This window comes from Bacillus rossius, chromosome 13, assembly GCF_032445375.1.
Source record: "Bacillus rossius redtenbacheri isolate Brsri chromosome 13, Brsri_v3, whole genome shotgun sequence".
NCBI lineage: Eukaryota > Metazoa > Arthropoda > Insecta > Phasmatodea > Bacillidae > Bacillus > Bacillus rossius.
The window spans coordinates 24321663-24346716 of NC_086340.1; the positions used below are offsets into that span (position 1 = coordinate 24321663).

The 25054-nt window shown below is 38.4% G+C and overlaps 1 protein-coding gene across 3 annotated transcripts in view; it reads right to left on the bottom strand.

Moving 5' to 3' along the window:
• Positions 1-218: 218 nt before the first annotated feature.
• LOC134538386 (uncharacterized) overlaps positions 219-25054 on the bottom strand; it is an 835281-nt gene continuing 810445 nt past the window's right edge. For all 3 annotated transcript variants that reach the window (XM_063379668.1, XM_063379669.1, XM_063379667.1), the window contains 3 exons: positions 23515-23765; positions 4415-4579; positions 219-489 (listed from right to left, as the gene is read on the bottom strand). In XM_063379668.1, coding sequence (XP_063235738.1) covers positions 397-489; positions 4415-4579; positions 23515-23765 — 509 coding nt within the window. In that variant the 3' untranslated portion in view covers positions 219-396. The remainder of the gene's footprint in view (positions 490-4414; positions 4580-23514; positions 23766-25054) is intronic.

Sequence of the window (25054 nt, forward strand, 5' to 3'; positions counted from 1 at the left end):
AACGGCAATGTCTGCAAGAATAAAAACTGTGTTAGCAAAAGTGTTACTGGTTACTGGAAATAATTATGTTACTTGCCTACAGAACTTGGTTCTACATATATCTTAAAAAATTGCAAACTCGTGTGATATGTATAGGGAAATGTTAGTATGGATGGAAGAGAACACAAAAAAGCAATACTTAAAACAAAACAAAAAAAGACATACCAATAACGACAGTAAAAACTTAACTATCTTTATAACATTGGTCACTGGATCACAAGCACACGAAGCAAGTCTCAAATATTAACAATAAAATATTTTTTTTTTACGTGTCATTTGTCCCCCCCAAAAAAAATTACAACACGACTATGTACAGATTCTCGACCCACTGATTGTTTAGAACTGCAGGCTTCGCAGTCACTCTTGCGTGCTTATGTCGCCGTTCGTGATCGACACCTTCATGGGAGACTTCTCGGCCGCTGAACTCTTCTTGTTCACGGTCGTCTGTTCCTGGAACACAAGTCACAAGTTTATAGTGTCCAGATGATGATTGTTGATGGATGATTGATGATGAGCGAATAGCTCGTAAGGCTGGGTTTAAAAACCACGCAAGAAATCATATTTTATTCAATACCAGTTTATAATCTATGCAAGAATGCGAGAAACTCAAGGCCGCTCAGCGACGGGCGACGGGCGACGGGCGACGTGTTTGGAGCGGAGGGTGGGACGGGGGGTAGCGACGACCCTTGTAATCGGGCCAGGTGCGCGTGGCACGCCTTACGTCAGCGGACCGCACGTGACACGGCGAGTGACCGCCAGCCAGCTCCGAACCTGGCATCGCGGTATGGTCTCTCGCGCTCGTAGCAATATGTTCTACCGCCGGAATTGGACCGCAGGATTGGACATGGCAGATTTTATTTATCACGCAAAATGCAGTTTGGTAGTAAAAAAAGTTATAATCTAGGAAGAGATAAAAAAAGAACTTTGTGTAGCAGATTGATAAACGAACTTTAGTTCAATGCTAATAACATATATGTTTTTTTTTCTCCCTGATATTTGATTTTAAGTAATCCATTTTAAGTTATGAGTGTTAGATGAACAAGAAATAATGTATTTCCAAAACGTTTTAAGTTTGTTAAAATAAGATTGTAATAAAAACGTCATATATTGCAAATTTATACGCATTTTAACTATTAAAAAATATTTTTATTCGTCGTTTACCAAGCGGAACACATTCAGACTGTCTCAATTCAGAGTGCAGGCTTGCCTTAACTTGCTATATCATTTTTTTGAGAGAGTAAACCGTCTGAAATAAACATTAAGTATGTATTTAGTACCTCAAACACAGTATGTCCGGCATTGACGGATACTAAGTAGATTTTTTTATTTTGATGTAAGTGCGAGTAGTTTGTTAAGGGCTTCCATATTTATAAAATAATCTACACATACAAAGTCCTATACTTTGTGAACTGTGGTACCTATTAAAAGTATGTTGGCCGGTCCGGCGCCTCAGTTCTGGGTGTGGAGTCGAAGTTCACAATCTTGGATGGTTACGTCACGGCGGCCATATTGATGACCTTGTCCCTTGACATCGACCTTCAGAATTTTACAGTTTTGCGAAAATTCCTCAATTTGCCCAAAATCTGCCAAAAGTCCTGTTTTTAGAGAAGGTGGGGGGGGGGAGGGGGAAACACCAAAATACCTGAAGAAAAAAAAATTCCCTATTTTGAAGGAAAAATTCCCACTTTGAAGGAAAATTTCCCGTTTTAGTCCTCAAAAATGGTGACAGCTTGAAAATTCCTCAAAGCGGCTTAAATGTCTCTTATTCAAGCAGTTTTTAAGCCGCCGAGGTCAGGACATCGACCATTAGGATGTCATGGCCGCCATTTTGAATTTCACCATTGCACGTTTCGTTATGGTCACCGTCATGACAAACAGTATTTTTTTTACCTAAAAATTAGGGATTTTTTAAAATTAATTTAAAAAATCTATTTAATCAAATTAAATCTAAAGAATTACCGCCATTTTAATACATTTTCGCAATTTTTAAAATCCGTAATTTTGATCCAAAAATCAGAAAAAAATTAATACAATTTTAATTGAAAACACAACTCTTACATAATGGAGTATTAGGTTCGAAACCAGTGAGGGCAAAAATAAAAATGGTGACGGATCCTTCCTCCACGGAAACCACCGGGAGATTGACCTCTCATTTTATTCCTCAAAACTTTTAAATATTCGGAATTCGAAAACTTTTTGTCTTAGAACCAAAATTCGACAATGAGGTTTAAAGTCCGCATCTAGAAGCCTCCAATAAGACACTTGTAGGTAGCTTTAACCTTGACCTTGTCCATATACTTGAAATTATTTAATTTTTGATAACTAAATTTCCGAAGAAAAAAATATCTAAAAAAATTTAAAAACTTCAAACTTTTTTGTTATTTAATATATTTTGTTCCTCGGTTCGATTCCTGGCGAGAGTAAACATGTAATTTATTAAGAAAATATTTAAAAAATCATACAATTAATTTATAATTTAAAAAAAAACATTCTTGCTGACATTATAAACGCCATTTTTAATTGTTATATAACCGTTGAAATTTTTGCTATGGCTACCTTCTTGAAAATCTGTATTTTTAATCTAGAAAATTGGGGGAAAAAAATTAAATTTATTAATAAACCTTGTATAAAAACATTGCGCCATATTGCATTATAACATCATGGCAGCAATTGTTTAGTTAAAAATTAAAGAATTGTAAGTCTATGAAAAAGATCAAGATCAATGAAAAAGCTACCTATTAGAGGCTTATTGAGGCTTGTAGATGCGGACTTTAAGCTTCTTTGCGGAATTTTGGTTCTTTCTAAGGCAAAAGTCTTTTGATGCTTTTCTTAATCAGAATTTTTTAATTTTTGCAAAATAAAGAAATAAAACGGGAATTTTTCTCTCAAAATAAGGATATATTTATTTTTTCGAAATATTTTGATTTTTTTTGTCAGAATTGGTTCCCAAAAAATGGTACATTTTTGCGGATTTGGCGAATTTTGGGCTAATTTTCGCAACTTTTGATTATTTTTTGGAAAATTTTTAAGGTCAATGTCAAGGTCATCTAGTATGGCTGTAGTTACGTCAGGGCGGTCGGTCATTGACCCCATACTCAATCCTCATTCCGACTCCAGCGCTCGGAAATACATTTATATACTACTAAGAATGTAATTATTTTTATTAATAGTTACTCTTTTACAGTTTTAGAAAATCTATTAATAATATATCTTTGCCATGACGAATACGAAAAATCAATAATAACAAACAATCAGTTTTTATCACGTGGGAAGCAAAGAGCAGCAGTATTATTGTCTAGGGATAAGGTAGGAAGCCACATAAAGTAAATTAGTGTGTTTTATGACCGTCATATTGGAAAGAGAAAAGGTTTGGTCGTTGTACTGGCAAAATTGAAGCCAAATGAAATTGAAAAGTGGTCAGACATGTTCTGTCTGGACTTTTTTTATTACCAATATCTTTAGTTGTTATGCACAGAATACATAGAGTTAGGAAATGTCAGCCGATGACATGCCTTGACGTAGTTGAATTCACTCTCTAACTCACCATCTCCTTATTGAAACACTCAACACACAGCGGAAATTGATGCTTGACCACGCCTCATGATGGTTTATAGGCATGAATGACAATTATCCGCTGTTAAACAGCCACTTACATAAAATACAGTTCTTTAAAATTGTTTACACAATGCAAACTATACACTCCGCACAATGTTCTGGCGCAGACCATGATTTAAACAAAAAGCTGCCTCACGCAATAATTGTGTACATAGTACTCAATTCATGCATGGACACCCCCTTGCCAGAAAACGTCTGAAACCATAATTACATGTTTTGGATTAAGACATCTGAAACAAAGGTGGAGTATTTTTGATGAATATGTCTTAAAACAAGATGGCGTTTTTTTGGTTAAAGACGTCTGAAACCAAGTTGGCGTATTTTGGATGATAACATCTGAAACCACGTTGACGTATTTTGGATGATATCTGAAACCAAGTTGGCGTATTTTGGATGATAACATCTGACACCAAGTTGGCGTATTTTAGATGATAACATCTGACACCAAGTTGGCATATTTTGGATGATAACATATGAAACCAAGTTGGCGTATTTTGGATGATAACATCTGAAACCAAGTTGGCGTTTTTTTTGGATGATAACATCTGAAACCAAGTTGGCGTATTTTGGATGATAACATCTGAAACCAAGTTGGCGTTTTTTTTTTGGTTAAAGACGTCTGAAACCAAGTTGGCGTTTTTTTTTGTTAAAGACGTCTGAAACCAAGATGGCGTATATGTATTGTATGGATACATCTGAAACCAACATGGCGTCAATTTTGGTCGGCCGACCCGCCGCCCGGAGGCCGGGCGACACTCACAATGGCCAGCGTGTGCACGATGCAGGCCCGGCCGGCGGGGGCGTCGGCGTCGTCGTCCTTGTCGGCGTCCGGGGACGCCATGTTGTTGTAGTGGGCCGCCAGGTCCGCGGCGTCGTCCTCGTCGTCCAAGCTGGGCGTGCACTCGCGCTCTCCGCCGTCCTCCTTCTGCGAACACGAGGCAGGGTCGGTGCCGCGACGTAACAACGTGCCGAGAAGTCGCGAGAACGTAGAATATTGTCTAAGAATTTTAACATCGCCTTCGTTTTGCTGATTCCACGCCCCCTTTCGCCGGCGTCTGGGGCGGAGATTAAAAAGTAATTTGATCCGAAAGCGTTATGATTCTCATTGTTGTAGCTGCCAAGGCGCTGTTGTGAATTCCTACGATCTATTTAGTGACTTTGACACAACTCCCGACGAGTTTTCAATGCATATTTGCGTAAATACAAAATGTCGTGTCGTACAAACCATCATATACAGCTTTCCATCGCGACAGCACGACAACATTAGCCACGATTTCCGATATTGCCGTCGGAATTTTTTTTTTCCGTAAGCCAAATACTTCCTTAATATGCAGTTTAGAATGCGTAAAAAAAAAAAAAACAGTAAAGAAGAGAAGGAACATGCTTGTAGTTTTATTGCCTGATTTCTATAGTCATTCAACGCTTTAACTTTACTAATTTAAATCCAGCCCTGAACTCGCTTGTATACAGTAACAAATATGACCATAAACACGATGACATCCGTTCGTACGAACAAATGAAGGAACGCTACAAAAATTAAAGTGTTCCCAAACGTAAAACGAAATTTCCATTTTTCCCCAAGTAGGTAAAAATATTTGAAGTTTTAGTTCTGTAAGGTTGCCTTTTCCGTTTTTTTCTTTCCATCGTGCAACACGACATGACAAAATTAGAAATAAAATCAATTCCCTGCGGGTCGTCGGGGCGCGTATTTTGTCGCGGTGACGTCACGGTGAGCTTGTCTTTCATTGGCTGTTGAGGTTGTCGGACCCGTCGTGGCCTTGTGACTCCAGCTTTACGTCGCCAAATATTTGTTTCCGACTGTATTTAACAATAGAGTTGGAAGGGCAATTTTGGTCAGAGAACCTCAGATATGTTTGAAATATTGTCACACTATCAACATTTTTGGCGTGAGCTATCTCAAACATTGAAGTTTTAATATCATTTTGAAATTAAATAACGCATCACAACGATGGATTGAATTTTTGAACTTGTCATGCTATTAGTGTATTTTTAATTTCATTTAACACTTATAAATTTCACTCTTAACAATATTCGTTACATAATTAAAAAATATTTTTTAAAAGCTATGGAAAAATAATTTCCTTTCTACACATAAAATTATTTCGCATGTGACATTCATATTATCATTATTTTAGTAATTACACTTTAACTAAACCTACACTTTAACTATAACCTGTTTAATCGCCTATGTCTAAATACATTTTGACGTGACAACGTCTAATAAATCGATGAACGCCGGCTGCACGCACGAAAAAGTGTCCCGTAACGCACATTGTCCCACTACGGATGTGTCCTGTTATGCTCATTGTACGCATGCGTGGAATCTCTCTTCCACTCGATTGGAACAACCATCGATTTGACTTTTCAATAATATTTTCGTCCTTTGAATAATTAATATTATGTAATTTAACGATCGTCCACCAATTTTCAGCACAATCTGTATGGTTATTTAAAAGTAAAGTTGAATATTCAAATATACGAGTCGGTAACCAATCAGCAGATGTGATTTGCACCAGTGCATAGAGGATCATGGAGTCTATCCTTTAGGGATTTGAAATCGCCAATTTTACAGGTCTCTACATCGCTCATTAGACTACAATAAGGTATGCCCGTGCTAGCGATTGTTCCCTTGTGAATGGCGGTCGTCTGCAGGAGAAGCCATTGTCCTGTCTGACCGGGCCATTCAGGACGCGTGGGTGGCTGTGATTGGTGCGCTGACAGGTACACATGTACTTGAAATAAACCCAGCCAACCACGGAACACAGACAATGATAAAAGTTATGTCACACAGTTGGTCCGGAAATCTTCATGAAAAATACATGACCTAATCATATATATATATACATATTTTAATATTACCACTAAAAAAATGGAAAGAATTTGAAAGCGAACAGCGGGCAAAGTGGTTATGTTCCCCTCTACCCCCAGAAGTGAAATTCTGCGTACGCTCCTGTGACTTGCTGCTGGGATTAGTTGCTTACCTTGACAAGTAATCTTTTACTGTAGAAATAATTTTTTTTGGATATACTTTTCAGTAATAATATTTTCGATGTGCACAATTTCGTCATCTTTGGTAAATCTATTGATTTTGAGATATATGGTTTCAATGTTAAGGGGCCCGCCTCGTCAAGGGTGTGTGTGTTAGTGAGGCGGCATAATAAGCGCGACGCTCGTTGGTGCTTTTAGCGCGGTATAGCCTCTAAGCGCAAGGCTCTGAACTGACGCGCCAGTCTTCTCGTCGTCACGGGATAACTGTGAAATTTGAGCGGTGACCGTAACATTATATTGCGGAGAAATTAAGATAAAGGTGTAATGCAGGTCCCTTAAGTGCTTTGAAGAATCTGTACTGGTTGTTTTACGCCTAAAAACTACTCTGAAAACATGCGTTTTGGCCATTTTAACTCTTCTAAAACTGCAGTTTAAAAACTTAGTTTGAAATCAAAAGTACTTTTCGGCCCTCAGCGAACTATTAAATGCTTTTCGTAAGCACATCCCACTCGGATATATTGAGTAGTTTTGAAATCGCGTTGTTTTTCCTGAAGCTCCGCGCACAGTGTGTGTGCCCAGGTAGGCGGAGTCCTTAAATGTTTGAATAAAAATTGCCTATGGCATGAAAACTGTTGAAATCAATATGGAGTTTTTATTTTTAATTTTTCATCCCCCTTCTCGACTGTTGCCTAACAGCAAGACGGTTACAAGTGCGGACTCAGGCTATGCCCGACGCTCATTAGAACGTCGGACCGGAGTGGAATACCGGATGCCGGTTTTCCCACCGCCACTCACATTCTCATTACGCTTGAGCGATGGCTTTCTTTTTATCTAATTCAGTTCCAGTAAAACACACTCCCCCCCCGCGCCCATGTTTACGACCCACAGCGAGTCGCCGCGTGACCTAGCCGCAGGCAATAATGGCAGTAAACGTTACCATCACTCACCCCCCTCCCCATCCCCTTTAAATGCCTGGTTATTACACCGCGCGCCGGGCTTGTGTTCTGACGTCATCAGGCGTAGTAGGCGCATCCGATGAACGCAAAAGCTCTGGCCTTCGAGGGTTCAGGGCCTGTGTTCGTGGGGTAGGATGTAGCATGGCTGGTTTTTTCTTCGAGAACTAGTTCTTGAATTTGTGATTATTTACTGAATGCGAGACTCCTAATTTTTGGGACTCAAAACAATGTGAAATTAGGTTGTTAATTTAACTAAGCGGCTAGCATTTTAAATTAATTTAAATTAAATATTTAGTTCCGATACAGTAATTTTTGGAATGATTGGTATGGATGAAATCTTAAATAAGCCGCGAAAATATATATCTTTTAAAATAATCTAACTTAGTCTTGAATTTATAAAGTTTAAAAATTAAGTTAAAAATATTTGTATTTTTTTTTCCTATTTAGGCAGGCTTGAGCAACAATAAACCTAAAACTATTTGATAAAAAGAACATAACGAATTCTCCAAAACGTTTTTGAGAAGATTCTTGATCAGACTTGTAATTGACAAAAATATAGTTCCAAACCATTGAAATTAATACTTTATTTCACCAATTGCGTGATATATGTGCGCTTATAAAGAGCCAAATATTTTATCGCTGTACAGTAATACCTATTTGGTTACAAATATGTGTTATTATTACAACAAAATGTTTAAGGGAATTGGATTTATATTAATGGAATTTTGTTCAAGTAATTTTGAAGATTAAGTGTTTCTAATATGTGCTAAGCAGAAATCTGTGTTTCCGGCTACTTAATTAAATATTATTTAATTCATTCCAGATTATTATATTCATTTTTAGTTAGCTATAATAATATTGCATCATTTTGAAAATTTTGACACAAAGAAATTACATAAATTCATCATAAATATATTATAGTTACGTCGTTAAATTGCCGATTGTAACTTGCGACGTTTTAATACAGTAAAGTTTAACCCATTCTGTTATGCTTACTTATAGACAGTTATTCGAAATGTTAAAAATGGGACTGTGACAATTAATAACGCAAAAGAATCATAAAACATATAGATATTCGTCTAAAAATACTTTTAATTAATGAAAATAACTTCACTTAGCATACCTACATTTAAAGCATTTACCACAAGTTAGCAGTTCGTGTGCTAACCTCCTCATCTCCGACTTTTTTTTTAGGCACCTACTAAACGAAATAGTTCACGGGATCAATCATGCTTCGTTGAAAAACTTTATTTCACTCGGAAAGTAATGATAACGAAATAAAAATAATATCTTTGTGTGAGCATTAAACGATAAACGACCATTTGAAAAATTCATGTTTTATATGTAAAATAATTTCGGTGCGAGGAAAAAAAATAGTTTATACTTAAATATGTGTTAAATGATACAAAATTTGATGAACACATATAGTTTAGTGTGTACGTCTGATAGTAATGATAATAATATATAAAGAGACACAAAGTTGTTGAACATGTATTTTCGTGGTATGTATTTGGAACTGAAATCATTTGTTCGAACCATTGATACTGATGATTCATAAAGAATGAATAAACGAACCCCCATGATGAAACAGAAAAATGTGAATTATATTAAAAAGGTAAATGGTTATTTTAACATATAAAGTGGAAAAAGTGTGCGTGAGTGGCTGCTAACCTATGAAATTTAACCAACTATGCAAGAGTGCCAGTAGTTTTCACGAGCAAAATATAAAATAAATAACTTTTTAGAATTTATTGTGAAAATTCAAGTATAAAATTATTTTTAAAAATGTAGTAAAGTCCGGATTAACATAATTTTCATCCAATAAACCGATCGGGTCGGCACAGGTTTATAATTTCACAGTAAAAGCAATTAGAGACTGATTACTGGGTGAAGGCTCAGATACTAACTAACACAAGCGAGATTCACAAGACAGAATACACGCAGCATTAACTGCTCGACTTTACAAACGTGTATTTCCTAATTAAACTATCAGGAATAAAAACATCCCTCTGTGTTTTATTTTGAACGTTCAGCAAAAATCGCCTGTTGCAGTGGAATGCTAGAAACAAAGCTTTAATTAGAAAAGAGGGGGATGATTCAATTAACAATAAATCCTTTATTTCATTATTTTGTAATTGCTTTTGCATGCACGATAATTTAGAAGATTAAAATAAAATATAATTTCCTTCACTATTATTCTATTAGTGTCGTTGAACAGTACTGATCGGCAAGTGTTTATATGTTATTCTTTTCTTTTAGTGAAAATGACGTGTTTCCAATTAATCATATTATTTATTAGAAAATAAAACATGACGATATTTAATTTTATGGCTTTCAGTTGTCAACGTACCTACACATTATATTACTTATACATAATATTACACATTTTTTTTTGCATTTAAACCACACTGGGACTAAATGAGCGATTCTTCGATGACTCATTCGAGCCTAGCCCTGGGTGAATGTGTCAAAGGCTCGGGGTCAGAACAGCATTCTCAAACACTCGACCACATATGGAACCGTCCGCATTCCGAGGTGTGACATATCAGGGAAGAGTTGATGACAAACTTAATGCGGGCCGAAAAGCCCAAGTTCCCACCTCTGCAAGACAGCGTTTTTCTGCCAAACCACAACTCATCTCACCTGAACCTTACCTCCTTTATTCAATAGCGGCCTTGCTTGCTTCAATGCTGGTTGATTTATCCCCGCGTGACCCGACCCAGGGTTTTCCCTGTGTCTATGCAGGTTGGACACTTTTTACTCGAAATAGGGAAACGTTTAGTGATACTGAGTATTTTTGAGTCGTTTTAGAGGAATTTTGTGGACATTCTGAAACCAAGATATCCCCGTGACGTCAGAATCCAAGAAAGCGGACGTCATTAGCACATCAACTATGAAACAGCCGCAGAAGCTCCCAATACATACTACACATACTACTACATATACTCGAGTGTCTACGTCTGACAATAATAATGTACACATAGCCAACAGTTGTTGAACATGCTGTTGACTTTTACATAATGTACAAATACATTTATAGTGGCAACTAAAAACTAACCAATTATGAAAAAGAATAAATGTCAAATGTCAGCTTTTATACGACAGCTATTCGTAAAGTAAGCTCTGTTTGTTCATTAAAAAAATAATAATAAACTCGCGAAAAAGGCTTTTATGGACAGTTTACGTTCACTACAATCCTACTTTACATTTTCACATATTCACCATTCAGTTACACGCAATTTTCGCAATGCTGCACCAGTTTCTTTAACCCCTTTGCTTAGAGATTCGCCGCCTAAAAATTAAAACAGCTGAAAATCGTAATTTTGTAATTCTTGCTGTTATTGTTGAATTAGGTTTCATAAAAAAAACCAAAATGACCCACTTTTCGTCAAAAAAAATGTATAAATCATTTTTCGACTCTAGTGCGGAGATTGCTCGAAAATTATCCTGAGATGTTTACCAAGAACTTGTACTTAGGCTACACGCATTGCGGATTCGAAGTGCATGATGCCTATGGTCAAGGCGTCTGTTCCATTCCCAGGCGGAGAACTTCTGTGCAGAGGGGGTTAAAAAAAAACTGGTGCAGTGTTGCGAAAGGTGTTTGTAACTAAATGGCAATTATGTGAAAATTGGAAGTAAATGTGTAGTAAACTAAAAAAAAAAAAAAAAAACTGTCAGTGAAAAAAAATTGTTTTTTTTTTGTAAATTCGGTTTACGGACGATAGTTTAACGTGACGTCATAACAAAACATTGATGAAATGATTGCATACTTTCATGAATAAAATTGAATAATTTTTATTGAATTATCACTATTTTGTATGGATACAAAAAAGGAGTGAAATGAAATCTACAATTTAATTGATAAATTTACTTTTATTTGTACTCATTAATTCAAATATGTTTATTACTTTAACGAAGATATTATTTTAACTATAACTTTTATACATGTTTGCTGTTATTCTGTTAAGGATAGGACGATGATAGGAAAAGAAGGAAACGAATGGGAGTGTTTCAAGTTTAACGTACCTCGAAAAAGTCAAATCGATGGTTGTTCCAATCGAGTGGAAGAGAGATAGATGCGGCTCAAGCGTACAATGAGGGTAACGGGATAATGAGCGTAACGGGACAACGAGTCGTCCTTTTTCGTGCGTGCAGCCGGCGTTCATCGATTTATTAGACGTTGTCACGTCAAAAAAAAAAAAAAAAAAAAACATTTTCTCAGGAGTTTCTTTGTTGATGTCCGAACGGAGCATACTTCACGAACAGCCCTCGTGCGTGAAACATGCACGCATGTGTTAATGCATCGCTCAGTGTTGCTGGACGTCGGTCGCTGCAGCGGCTGGTGGGGGTACCGCATCAGGGTACCGACGGGGGGGGGGGGGGGGGGGGGGACGCAAGGAAAACGAGACACCCGCGCGGTCGGTCGAAAACGAGGGAGCCGGAACTCGGGCCGTGTTTGCCCGCTCGATGTTGATTCGGGAGGCGAGAGTCAATCCCGAAGCTGTGATTGTTTTACGAACAACAAACAAGACCCGGCGTCTAACTTTTCCCAGTTAGAGAGAGAGAGCTCTCAGACGTCCTAAGGTTTCCCTCCCCCCTCCCCCCCCCCCCTCATCCCTCAAACTTGCCCAGTCAACCCACCCTTTGTTTCGCAACCTCTGCCACCGTTTCTTGTGGCGAATGTGTTCAAGTCCCTGGGACACCGTCGAATTCTACTCTCCAACTGAATATGAACGAAAATGATTTTTGATGTGTAACATCTTAGCCCTTGGTAAACGGAATTTGGCAAGAGAAATTTCGTGAATGGAACGGAAGTAGCACGGAACGGAAAATTTGTAACCACGGTGCTGCGACCTGCGGTTGATGACGCGAACCAAAGTTCACAGAGCCAAAAGGGAAACCATCATAGTATTGAAACTAACGGTATAATGAATTTTAACAAGATGGACAGTGTTTTAACAATAAAATTCCTTGTTGAAAATCAGGTCCAAAGCCGGGGTTTAGAATTGGTTTTTTTTTCGTTTCCATCGGAGCCGTTTCATTATATTTTACAAATTTTGGTCTACTAATAAAATTATAATATAGTCAACGTAGCTGCTCCGGCAGTGAATTCTAGCGGCGGATGCAGAAACTACGAGTAATCGCGTCGAAAAATGTAGTTGAAACACAATTTTCGTACATATTTATCACGCTCGGCATTATTTTAAAGAATTATATGTTAAATTGTGTGTCCAATTTTCGTATTTTAAGTGTTTTTGAAAAATTAAAACACATTAATTTGTTCGTTACCTAGGATAGATATTACACATTTCTGGTGAATACTGAAAGACTGGCTCATCCTTCTTTTATAGCTGATACTTGCAATGGTGAAGATCGGCCTGAATTTTTTTTGGACAAACATCATTGTTGGTTTACACTGTATGTCAAAGAGAAACCTCAAGAACATACAAAACATTTGGGTGAGGCTGTGCCATTGGTTTAACGTCTTGGGAAGCCCTTTAAGACCACGTGTTTTATTATGTTTTCAACTTATTTTTACGTGATAAAACTGCAGCAGATTTTTTTTGTCGAATTTACCCTTACGTTATAAGTATAATATAATGTTAACATCGCAAGTGGACATTCCAAACCATCTGTAATTATATTTGTCATGATAAATGCATAGTGTTTGTAAAATAAATTATATAATTTAAAGGCGAGATAAAATAAATTAATTTTTAACTTTTCAGTAACTTAGATATCTGTTATTTTATCGTGATTCCTAAATGAAAACTGGCCATGTGAAGATATTTACTGACTCATGCGAAGCCAAGTCATTAGTAAAGACTAGCTGCAGTACCCGGCGTTGCCCGGGCTGAACACAGGGTGAAGGGGACCTTTTTCGAAATCAGATGTAGTTAGTAATTGTCTTCTTAATTTGAATGTCAAGTGTGCAAAATAATTTATATCACTTTCAGATCCCGACAGACGTTGTTCTGCCAGTGTATAATTATTTACCTATATATATATATATATATATATGTATGTATATAAATTGGTGGTTTGTAATTAATCTAGACTCTCTAAAGCACTATAGAAAAAAGCTGAAAAATAAGAGATTACTAATATTGAAAAGATTCTATTATCTAGCTAATGCTCGGCATGCATTGCAATGCCTCAATCAGTTTTGTTTTGTAATATGTTTGAAGAGTTACACATATACAAATCATTTATCCATCTTTCTAAACATATATTTATCTCTATCTACATCTTTATATATCTATGTATCTCTCTATCGCTATTTATCTCTTTATATCTACATATATACATATATACCTCACACTATCTCTATCTCTTCTATATATAAATCTCTATATAGCTCTATACATCTATAGGTATATCTCTTTATCTAACCCATTTCATACTCTATACCTCGCTCTATCTCAACTTATACAACAAAACAGACGAAGTGTTCAACAGGAATTAGCCTGTATATGCCGACCGCACGAGTGAGCCGCGCGGCACTTTATTACATGCTTTATATTAGCTTCACCTGTATGTTTGTCTGTCCGTCTGTAACTCTTTCGATTAAGAGTGATGGGTCATCACTGTAAAATGTCCCACCAATATCATTACGTTCATTAGCCGAGCGGTCTAAGGCGCGCGACTTCTGTGACGTCAGCTTTCGGATTCAGCGATCATGGGTTCTACTCCCGGCCACGCCAAAAAGAAATGTTTTTTTCCCGGTAAATTCTAAGATTATATCCATACATCTAACTGTAAATGATTCGGAGAGACTTTACCATTTCTTTGTGACGTTTCAACTCAAAAAAGTTATCTGAGATGGTAATAGGTAGTGTCGGTAACTCATTTCCCTATGATAATTATACATAAATATAGTTTAAAAAACTAAAAAAACATGCTTTTAAAGAATATCAAACTAAATAGTTAAAAATAAATATAGTTTAAAAAACAAAAAAAAACATGCTTTTAAAGAATATCAAACTAAAAAGTTAAAAATAAATGTAGTTTAAAAAACTAAAGAAACATGCTTTTAAAGATTATCAAACTAAAAAGTAAAAAAAATTTTAAAATTTAATTTATGACAATAGTATATAAGCAATACTAGTATAAATGAGAAAAAAAGCATGGGGCGCTAAATATACAAAACATATGGCACAAAGCGCCTCAAGCTTTTTTCTCATTTATACTAGTATTGCTTATATACTATTGTCATAAATATACAAAACATATGGCACAAAGCGCCTCAAGCTTTTTTCTCATTTATACTAGTATTGCTTATATACTATTGTCATAAATTAAATTTTGAAATTATTTTTTACTTTTTAGTTTGATAATCTTTAAAAGCATGTTTCTTTAGTTTTTTAAACTACATTTATTTAGTGACATAGACTCCCCTCCCGCACCGCAGTGACGCCTAGCTAGCCGAGCGGGGTGTGGGCGGGGCGCGGGAGCAGAGGCAGGCGGTGGTGGGAACGCGAGCGTCAAGAGAGACACGACGACGACGGACAGTTGCTAGTTATCGAATTACAAAGATAGAAAAATTAAAATATTTTGCTTAAATAATGTTGTTAATAAATAACGCGGTAAAAAGTAGCCTATGATCATCAGGGATAATGTCGGCTTCTAATGGAAAAATAATTTTTTCAAATCGGTCCAGTAGTTTCGGAGCCTATTCAATACAAACAAACAAATCTTTTCTCTTTATAATATTACTATAGATAAAAGAATATTTTTTGGCAATTTGTATATTTTATAACACAAGTAAGTTCTAATTAACCTCGCTATAGTACTAAACGTAAAATATTAAAATTTATTGCATCCAAGTATAAAATTAAATGTTTTTTCCAAAGATTTCAATAAATTCACAACAGTAAATTTACCGATTAAAATTGTACAACAGTTTCTGCGATGGATTACAATTTATAATACACTGTCAATTTTTGGGATAAAATCATTCAAGTAGTCTCCAGTTTTATTGACATCAAAATTTTTTAGTTGAAGAGTGTTACTTCTAGTTGTATTGTGTGTCATTTAAGCCTATCCATGGTATATCGCCTGAATATTTTTATCGTGTATATTCGTTAAATATTTGAACAAAACTTAATGTGAATGCAGGTATTCCACGTACAATTGGTATACGTATTATGTTAAGGAAGTATGTTCAATTTTCGGCCATTATTTTACTAACGTTAAACACTGTTAATCTTTGATTGGTTTTATTGGATTTACTGTAATGAAAATAAAAGTTAATCTCGCTTCCCACAGGCTTTACGGTCCCTAAATAACCCGAAGACATCTATACACGAGGAGTTATTACCACTCACTAGGCTTATTCCTTACATTATTTTGAAAAATAAAATGTATCATATAAACGAGGGTCCTGTTCCCAAAATTAACAGAATAATTCGAAACATCAGATTAAACAATTAATTCAGTAATGACCCAGGAGTAAATGCAGTGCCGTATTATCACACTCTATTTTATACAGTTGAACATCACAGATAAGATGCTAGAACATTTTTGAGTTGCCAAAATAAATATTTTATTTTTTACTAGCTATATAACCCAGCTTTAACGGATCCAAGATTTCGTTTAGGAATCGAAATAAAATAACTGATATAACTTATTGACAAGATAATTGTTTTTAAATATCTGGCCATCGGATTGAAATTACAACCATACTTGTCGCTCCACGTGGCTGATTGCTTAAGCGACATTAGATTTATGTGATCGTACAGTCCGTTGGTCAACAACGTCATTCATACATCCCCGTCGCAAAAAAAAAAAAAAAGAAGTTCATTGTGACACTTTTACGATATGTCGAACCTCTGCGTCAATTTTGGTGGGAACGAGTCCCTCACTAACTCGACGTCTTTAGCGCCAAATGATGAAAAGAATAATCGCTCGTGGATCACCCTGTATCAGCCCGGGAGCTGTCGGAGCGAGCTTCCCCGGGCAGCCTGTAGTTGCGTGGGAGCCGGCCAGGATGGCAGCGTGACTTCACCAGCTTACGTCGTTATCTGGTCACGTGAACGACTTTTATTTTTCAGTCCTCGGGAGAGAAGCCATTCTTTTAAAAACCGTACACGTGGGGTTTCGGGAAAAGGGAGGGAGGGGGGTGAAGGGCTACTACGTTCGCAGAAACTAATCACAGGAATGGACGACATAAACACGTGATTTATACGCGGAGGAAGTTGAGTATCTTCCCGTTCTTCCGATCCTTGTCCCGTCGTCACGCGATGCGGTTGTGAGCTGAACGGTAGACCAGGACCTCTGAAGCCGCGGGTCCTTTTCTTTTAAGCGTGGGAACGACAGGCCAGTGGTTCCTCCTGTGTTGGATTTATTCACTGACAGGGTTTACCGCGCGCTCGTCCGTCATCACTGCCTGGGATGATGACCAGGGGGAAGGGGGCAGTGGCGGTTCTAGGATTTTGGTTTGGGAGGGGCTTGACCCAGCTGAGGCTAGGCTTTATCAAGGCAAACAATAAAACAATAGTGGACCCAGATGCTTTTGGAGGGTGCTTGAGCACCTTATCCCCCCCCCCTCCCCCCTCAGGATCCGCTACTGGAAGGGGGGTGTTTGACTAGCGATGCTGCAGGCTGTTTCTCTGGCTCGGTCCTAACACGCAGTGCTGGTTGTTTATGCGTACACATCTCACCTCTCGGTATACGGCATCTGGTGGGAGTGATTTCGTGTGAATGGAACGGAATGCGCTCGGAACGGAATAGTGTAACAGACGGTGCTGCCATCAGCGCCACAAATCACAAATCCAAATGGAAACTTTATAATGTTTACTGTACAATGAATTCTAACAATATGGGCAGTATTTTAACCAAATTTCCTGTCGAAAATTTTTTAGTCCAAATCCGGGGTTTAGTTTCCCACTCCCCCCAATAGTCTTAGCTTTAATCGTCTATAGTTAAAGCTTTCGACGTAAACTGCTACGGCAACGAATTATAGCGGCGGGTGCGGAAACTACGTGTGATTCACATTTAGCCTAAAAGGATTCTTGGAAAAGTACATTTTAAAAGATGTCAGCCATTTTTTGTTGACATACCTAATTAGTTTAAGGAGCCTTACAAAAATCGCCAATGCAGCGTTTCGTGAAAGGATGAATGTTTTTCTAACGACACCTACATGTAAAGACAGTAACACAACACCGGTCAGGTTGGACGTGTTTTAAGCAGAGCGTGGCCGTGTATGCATGATGAAATATTAACCGGGTAAAGACATTTCTTTCCCCGATATTGGTCTGCGCCTTTTCGGTTAGATGCCCTAAACATTGTGTTTAAAAGGACTGTATTTTATTGAAGTGATTGTGTTTACTAGGAGATTGTAATTCATAATTACTAACCATCATTAGACGTGGTAAAACACAATTTCCGCAGTGGTTTGGGCGGAACATTATGGCGATGACGACGTAAAGTTATGGCTTCAACTAAGTCACGGCATACCGTATCTTGACAATTCCTAACTCTATGGTTATAATCATAAGGGGTTCGCCATTTCAGATTGATATTGCTTGCTATTTCTATTTTGAAACGTTTGTCCTGACTTTATACAATCATAATAGTCAGACATTAATTAACAGGCTACAGCACGTTACTACCAAAAGGCAATAAATAATTCATTATTTCACGTAAGCGACTGTATTTGACGAGGGACACGCATTTCCACTTAAACGACAGTGTTCAAAGCTATTTTGTTGTGCTTTTTCCGGGTAATAAATATTAAAAAAATCATTCTTTGAACTAATTTAGCAACTGTGTGTAGCCTTTCAACTCTGACGTAACTTTGAAACGCCTTGCATATAGGAAGACTGTTCGTCTGTTTGGTGATCTGTAAATCTAAACTTCCCGAGCTACTAACAACGGTAGTGCCACTTGCATTTAGCGGTAGTGCCAGCAACCAACATTGTCACCGCGCATTCGTGGAAAGTCGTTCTCTCGTGGATATGGTCTGGACACCTTCACAGTAGAAACATGTATATCTACTGCGAGGCGTGCCTTATTTTTCAGAAGGCCAACATTGGGGAAATTAATATCTACACGTTATAAGTGGATGAAAAAATTTACTTAGAAGTAGTCATTGATAATGCATGGAACCATGTTACCTACAAGGAATGTGAAAGGTCCCAATAGGGTTTTTAACAGTAAAAACTTTGGCATTGTAGAAAATCAACAATTTGTAAAGTAGGTAATTAAAATAAGATTTTAAAACCACGAGTTAATCATCGCGGGATCAAAGAAAATAGAGAAATTTGAATGATATGACGATACTATATTTGTCAAAAAATAAATAACTTTGTTCCCATTTACCAAATCATTGACTGCGTCATAAAGATCAAATTTCCTTTCACCAGTAATCAGTTCCTTCACAAGCGTTGATCTCGAAAATTATTCAACGCGCGATCTCCCGACTCGCAGCGCGAAATCCACCGGTCACGTGATGCGCGCAAAAAAAAAAAAAAAAAAAAAAAAAAAAATTAAATGAAAAGAACAGTTAACGGTTTTTATCGGGGAACGTTTCCTCACTTTTATTTTCGTCCTCGTCCTCCTCCTCCCCTTCATCCTTCTCTTTCCCCATCCCCTTCATCGCCAACACTCCCCTTTTTCGCCGCTGGGTCGTCGGAAGTCGGTAATGAATCATTCTGATGCGACTGTTCCTCTCCGTCCGGTCTCCTGCAACCCCTTACCCTCCCAAACCCCTCGTGCAACGAGCCGTGGGGCCACGCCCTTGGCGCGCGGGTAGGTTGTAAGGGGGGAAGGGGCCCACCCTTCATTTACATCGCCCCGGTCCGATCCAATCGCCCCGAGGGCTGAGGGACGGGGCGTCGATAACCCCCACCTCCGCCCTGACGGTCCGCTGATGGACGAGGACTTTCCTCGGGGGGGGGGGGGGGCTTGCAGGGTGTGGTTTCTCTGGGAGCCCATATCGTCCCAGGCCGCCCATCACCGCCCTTCAACCTTCTGGACGTCTAACCCCCCCTTACCCCTTACCACTTACCTCCTCCACGGTGGGCCTACAGCGACACCCTCGCGGAAGAATTGCAGACATCCCCTCCCCCCCCCCCCCCCCCCGCCTGGCGAATCTGCTGCGAGAGCCTCGACCAGCGACCAAGAGGAATTGGTCAGGGTCTTCCGAGCCCCTGGTTGGACAGAGATGAGGGTTCCTGTCGCGATAACGCGTCTGCCACCAGAGTGACCGATGTCACCACAGGGGGTCGACCCCAGGTACATATATTTCCATCGCATCCGGGTAAATGCTGCTTCTTCGGGCCGTTTTTTCTTTTGCCACTTGGCGGACTTGCCAAGATCCGAGCTGGATGAAACTTACCTGCCCCGACCGACCATCTTTTTTGTGTTGCCTTGCAATTATCTAACCGCACATGACTTAAGCCCAGGGTTCTTCCCCCCGTGTCTACGCCTGCCGTGACCGGCCAATCCCGCAACAAAGCACATGGTGCGTGCTTTCCTTTCTGCATGGTTGAAACCCAGCATGATCAGGCGTATAGGCTTCGGTCTGAGACGCACTTTGTCTTTTCTAACCCAGACCCCTCCCAACCAGTTTTAGTTACGTAAGGAAAAAATAATAATATTTTGCGAATGAAGTATAGCTGGGCAGTAGAAATCCATTTGGAGACGGCATTGAAACCATTTATTCAAAACGATAGGAAGTGGATAAATCCAATGTTGTGCCAATGTTTATAATTGAAGCACTAGATGATATCTTCGTCTAACTATGCCTACTTCATCATATCATTAAGATTCTTCCTAGCGAGTTCTACATTTACAGTCTGTTTTGCTGACCAAAGTGACTTCAACATCAAAACATACACAAACTCCATACCTACATGGTTGAAATAGTCAGCGATCTGGGTTTTGAAACGCTCGTCAGACTGTGTGGGAGTTAGAATGATAACGTATCTGTTCTGGCTACTGAAGCAAATTGTTTACGTGATTTCTCTGTGTTCAATTTGTTTCACAAGTTAAGAGAAAAAAAAATAATTTGAATACATTCCTTCAATAGACTGCATAATTTTCCGCCTGAGGGCAATTAGAATGCTATTACATTTTTTTTTTCGTTGAGACGTACAGTGCGTTATGAAAACGAAAAGGACGTAGGTTTTCACGAACATTCAACTCGGTAGGATGCAATCGCCAATTTACGATATGATATAACGCCTCTAACAGTCAATGGCTCCAAAAAGTCTATTGCTACAAAAGGTCTTGGGCCCCATCAGTCTTTCGCTCCGAAAGTCAATGTCTCCAAAAGTATTTGGCTCCTGCCATCTTTGGCTACAGCTGTCTTAGGCTTAGCTGCTGTTTGGCTACTAGACTAGGAGGCTACGAAGCTACGAGACTACATGACCGATATTATGGAAAAACAAGCGTTAGTTTTCTCCGTGTGCTCCTGATAATTTCTGCCAAAATTTTGATGGTATTCTTCGTGTGCTCATTAATCCTGTCGAGACTTCTACTGATGTTCACCGAGTGTTTATGGTTATTTATGAGGAATCAATCTCTGCATAAAGTATTTTTTTTTTAATTATTTGAGTCACGCAATTTTATTCAGAGTTACATTTAATTTGTGCATTTATGCTACGAAATTATCACTAAAAATATTTTTATCAAGTGTAATCTAAACAAAAAATATCCATTCCTCAGTCAAATAACATGCCTTGTGACAGCTGAGAAGCACTATCATTCAAAATGAACTTCCTTTTCCTTGATGTCTAGCGTAGCCTTCCTTCTCTTGCGACCATTAGTGAGCATCCCGCATCCCACACAAAACAAATAAATAAATTATACCTCAACACAACAAGAGTCGACAAGAATCGGCAAGAATCGGGCCTACATGCAACAAGTTCTTTTGCATGAGTTAAAATTATCCCTTGCAGCTGAATGGAGTCAAAAACAGTTAGTCATGTAGTCTCGTAGACATGTAGCCATCAGTCTCGTAGACTTATACAAAATAGTCTCTTAGCCTCGTAAACTTGTAGCCTCGTAAACTTGTAGTATCGTAGACTTGTAGACTCGTAGCCTAGTAGCCTCTTAGCCAGTTGAAGCCTTGTAGTCCTGGAGTACTGTAGCTTCGTAGGCACAAAGCCTCGTTGACTTATAGCCTCGTAGCCAGTTGAAACCTTGTAGTCTTGTCGTCTCGTAGCCAGTTAAAGCCTTGTAGTCCTATAATCTCGTAACTTCATACCCTCCTAATCTCGTAGCCAGTTAGCAGATAGGCCTAAGACAGCTGGAGCCAATGAAAGCTGGACTCAAAGACTGTTGGAGCCGAATAATTTTGGACCAAAATACGTTTTTCGGAGCCAAATACTTTTGGAGGCATTGACGTAGGGAGCGAAAGACTTTTGTTGCCATAGACTGCTGGAAGTATTATATCCTATCGTAAATTGGCTATTGCATCCCACTGAATAGAATGTTCGTGAAATGTACGTCTGCTTCGTTAAATATACATAGTCAAGACTGTATTATCGTATCCTACTGATGAGATAGTATCACACCAAGTTTCGAATTTTCGTCCAAATGTGCGTCCTTTTAGTCAAATGCGTATACTGTGTGTATGTGTGTGTGTGTGCATCCCACATAAAATAAATAATACTTACCACAGCACACCACGTGGCGACAACTGCAGTGAACTTAAAACAAATTTATATAGTTATTTTCTACGTACAGTAAAACCTTGTTTTTACGGCCCTCGTTTTTCCGTATTTCCGGATAATCTGGATCAGATTTGTATACGTTTTATTTAATGTTCACAAAAAAAAAAGACCATTGCATTCTAAATCCATGCAAACAAAAAATACAGCACCCGATAATGTGCCTTAACATGCTTCATTCAAACGCCTTACATGTTTGAAACAGAAAAAAAGTTGACAATTTCTTTGTTAATAAATGACGTGAAAAATTATTTCTTTAAAATATATTTTATGACCTGCAAACAATTTTTGGGTGCATACAATGCCACTTTGTTAAAAAAAAAAAAAAAAAAAAAACATTGTTCTTTATCGAAATAAACGTCAGGTCTGCTTATTTAAGGATTTTGTTTTGGCTTGTTTCCAATATTACTTGGATTATCCGGATTTCCTTTGGTCCCAGCTTGTCCGGGTGAACGAGGTTTAACTGTACTTTATTACTAGGGGCAGGCATTTTTCGCGACAAAATCTGAACGCTTATTTCACTGCATCATGGTGTATCCGCATCAGCTGTTTCTTCCTTGTGACTGGCGGCCGTCTGCCAGAGAAGTCGTTGCTTCATTTTACCGAGTCACTCAAAGCGAAATTACTTCCGCACTGAATTACTGTGATTGGTTTTACTGACAGCAGACATTTAGGTACCTGAAAGAAACTTACCCAATCCCGAAACAGAGACAATGCTATAGTGTTTTAAACTTTCAGCTAGACTCGGAATATTTTCGCGAAAAGTGCATGTCCCCTATTTATTACGTTTTTGATAGTAAATTACTGTTGATTTTTGTACATCGATAGTAAAGTACTGTTGATTTTTGTACATTGATAGAAAAGTACTGTTGATTTTTGTACATCAATAGTAAAGTACTGTTGATTTTTGTACACCGTTAGTAAAGTACTGTTGATTTTTGTACACCGTTAGTAAAGTACTGTTGATTTTTGCACATCGATAGTAAAGTACTATTGATTTTTGCACATCGATAGTAAATTACTGTTGATTATTGCACATCGATAGTAAAGTACTGTCGATTTTTGCACATCGATAGTAAAGTACTGTCGATTTTTGCACATCGATAGTAAATTACTGTTGATTTTTGCACATGGATAGTCTCGCAAGGCGAACACCGTGTGCGTGCGGAGACTGACTGATGTGTTGGGGATGGGGGTGGTCAGGGTAGGGCACCCACCTCCTTGCCGTCGGAGGACCGCGGACTGGGCGACGCGGCGGGCGAGCAGCCCCTGCCCCTCTTGGCGAGGTCGTCGTCGCCCTCCGCCGCCGCCGCCGCCGCCGCCGCCGCCGCCTTGGGCACGCCCAGCTCGTAGATGTTCATCATGTGCGCCGCCTGCACGTGCACCATCAGGTCCCAGGGGCTGCGGAAGCAGTCCTTGCACGCCACGCACAGCAGCATCGCCGAGGTGAGGTCGTCGCCGGCCGACTCTGCGGGAGGCACACGAGCGCGCTGTCTGTTTGTATACAACGACAACAACAACAAAGACAACAACAAAGACAACAACAAAGACAACAACAACGAAGACAACAGCAAAGACATCAACAACAAAGACAGAGAACAACAGCAAAGACAACGACAACAAATACAACAAAGACAACAACAAAGACAACAACAAACAACAAAGACAACAACAACAAAGACAACAACAACAACAAAGACAACAACAACAACAACAAAGACAACAACAACAACAAAGACAACAACAACAACAACAAAGACAACAACAACAACAACAAAGACAACAACAACAACAAAGACAACAACAACAACAAAGACAACAACAACAACAAAGACAACAACAACAAAGACAACAACAACAAAGACAACAACAACAACAAAGACAACAACAACAACAAAGACAACAACAACAACAAAGACAACAACAACAAAGACAACAACAACAAAGACAACAACAACAAAGACAACAACAACAACAAAGACAACAACAACAAAGACAACAAAGACAACAACAACAACAAAGACAACAAAGACAACAACAACAACAAAGACAACAAAGACAACAACAACAACAAAGACAACAACAACAACAACAACAAAGACAACAACAACAACAAAGACAACAACAACAACAACAACAACAAAGACAACAACAACAACAACAAAGACAACAACAACAACAACAAAGACAACAACAACAACAACAACAAAGACAACAACAACAACAACAAAGACAACAACAACAACAACAACAACAAAGACAACAACAACAACAACAGCAACAAAGACAACAACAACAACAGCAACAAAGACAACAACAACAACAGCAACAAAGACAACAACAACAACAGCAACAAAGACAACAACAACAAAGACAACAACAACAAACAAAAACAAATATACAGTGTTCGCAGGAACCCTGGTTTCCGATTCTAAACCCGGGCATCTACACTTCGTGTTTCCCCAATACATCCAGTAATTAATGTTTGTAAAACCGTTCCCTGATTAGCTCTCCAGTATTAACACGCGCACATCAATAAACATAATAAAACAAAAAAATATTAGATTATGTTTTGTACGATTTAAAATATCTGTGCCTATTTTCGTAAGAATTTTCCTTCAGAATGCAATGTTAAGTGGAGTATGCGGTTGAAGAAATGGTAAAAAAAAAAAAGCAATAAAAAAATAAATTGCTCTTTTTTTTTGGCCAGGCCATCCAGAAAGCTTAATGCTTCCGCACAAAATTACAGAATTTGGT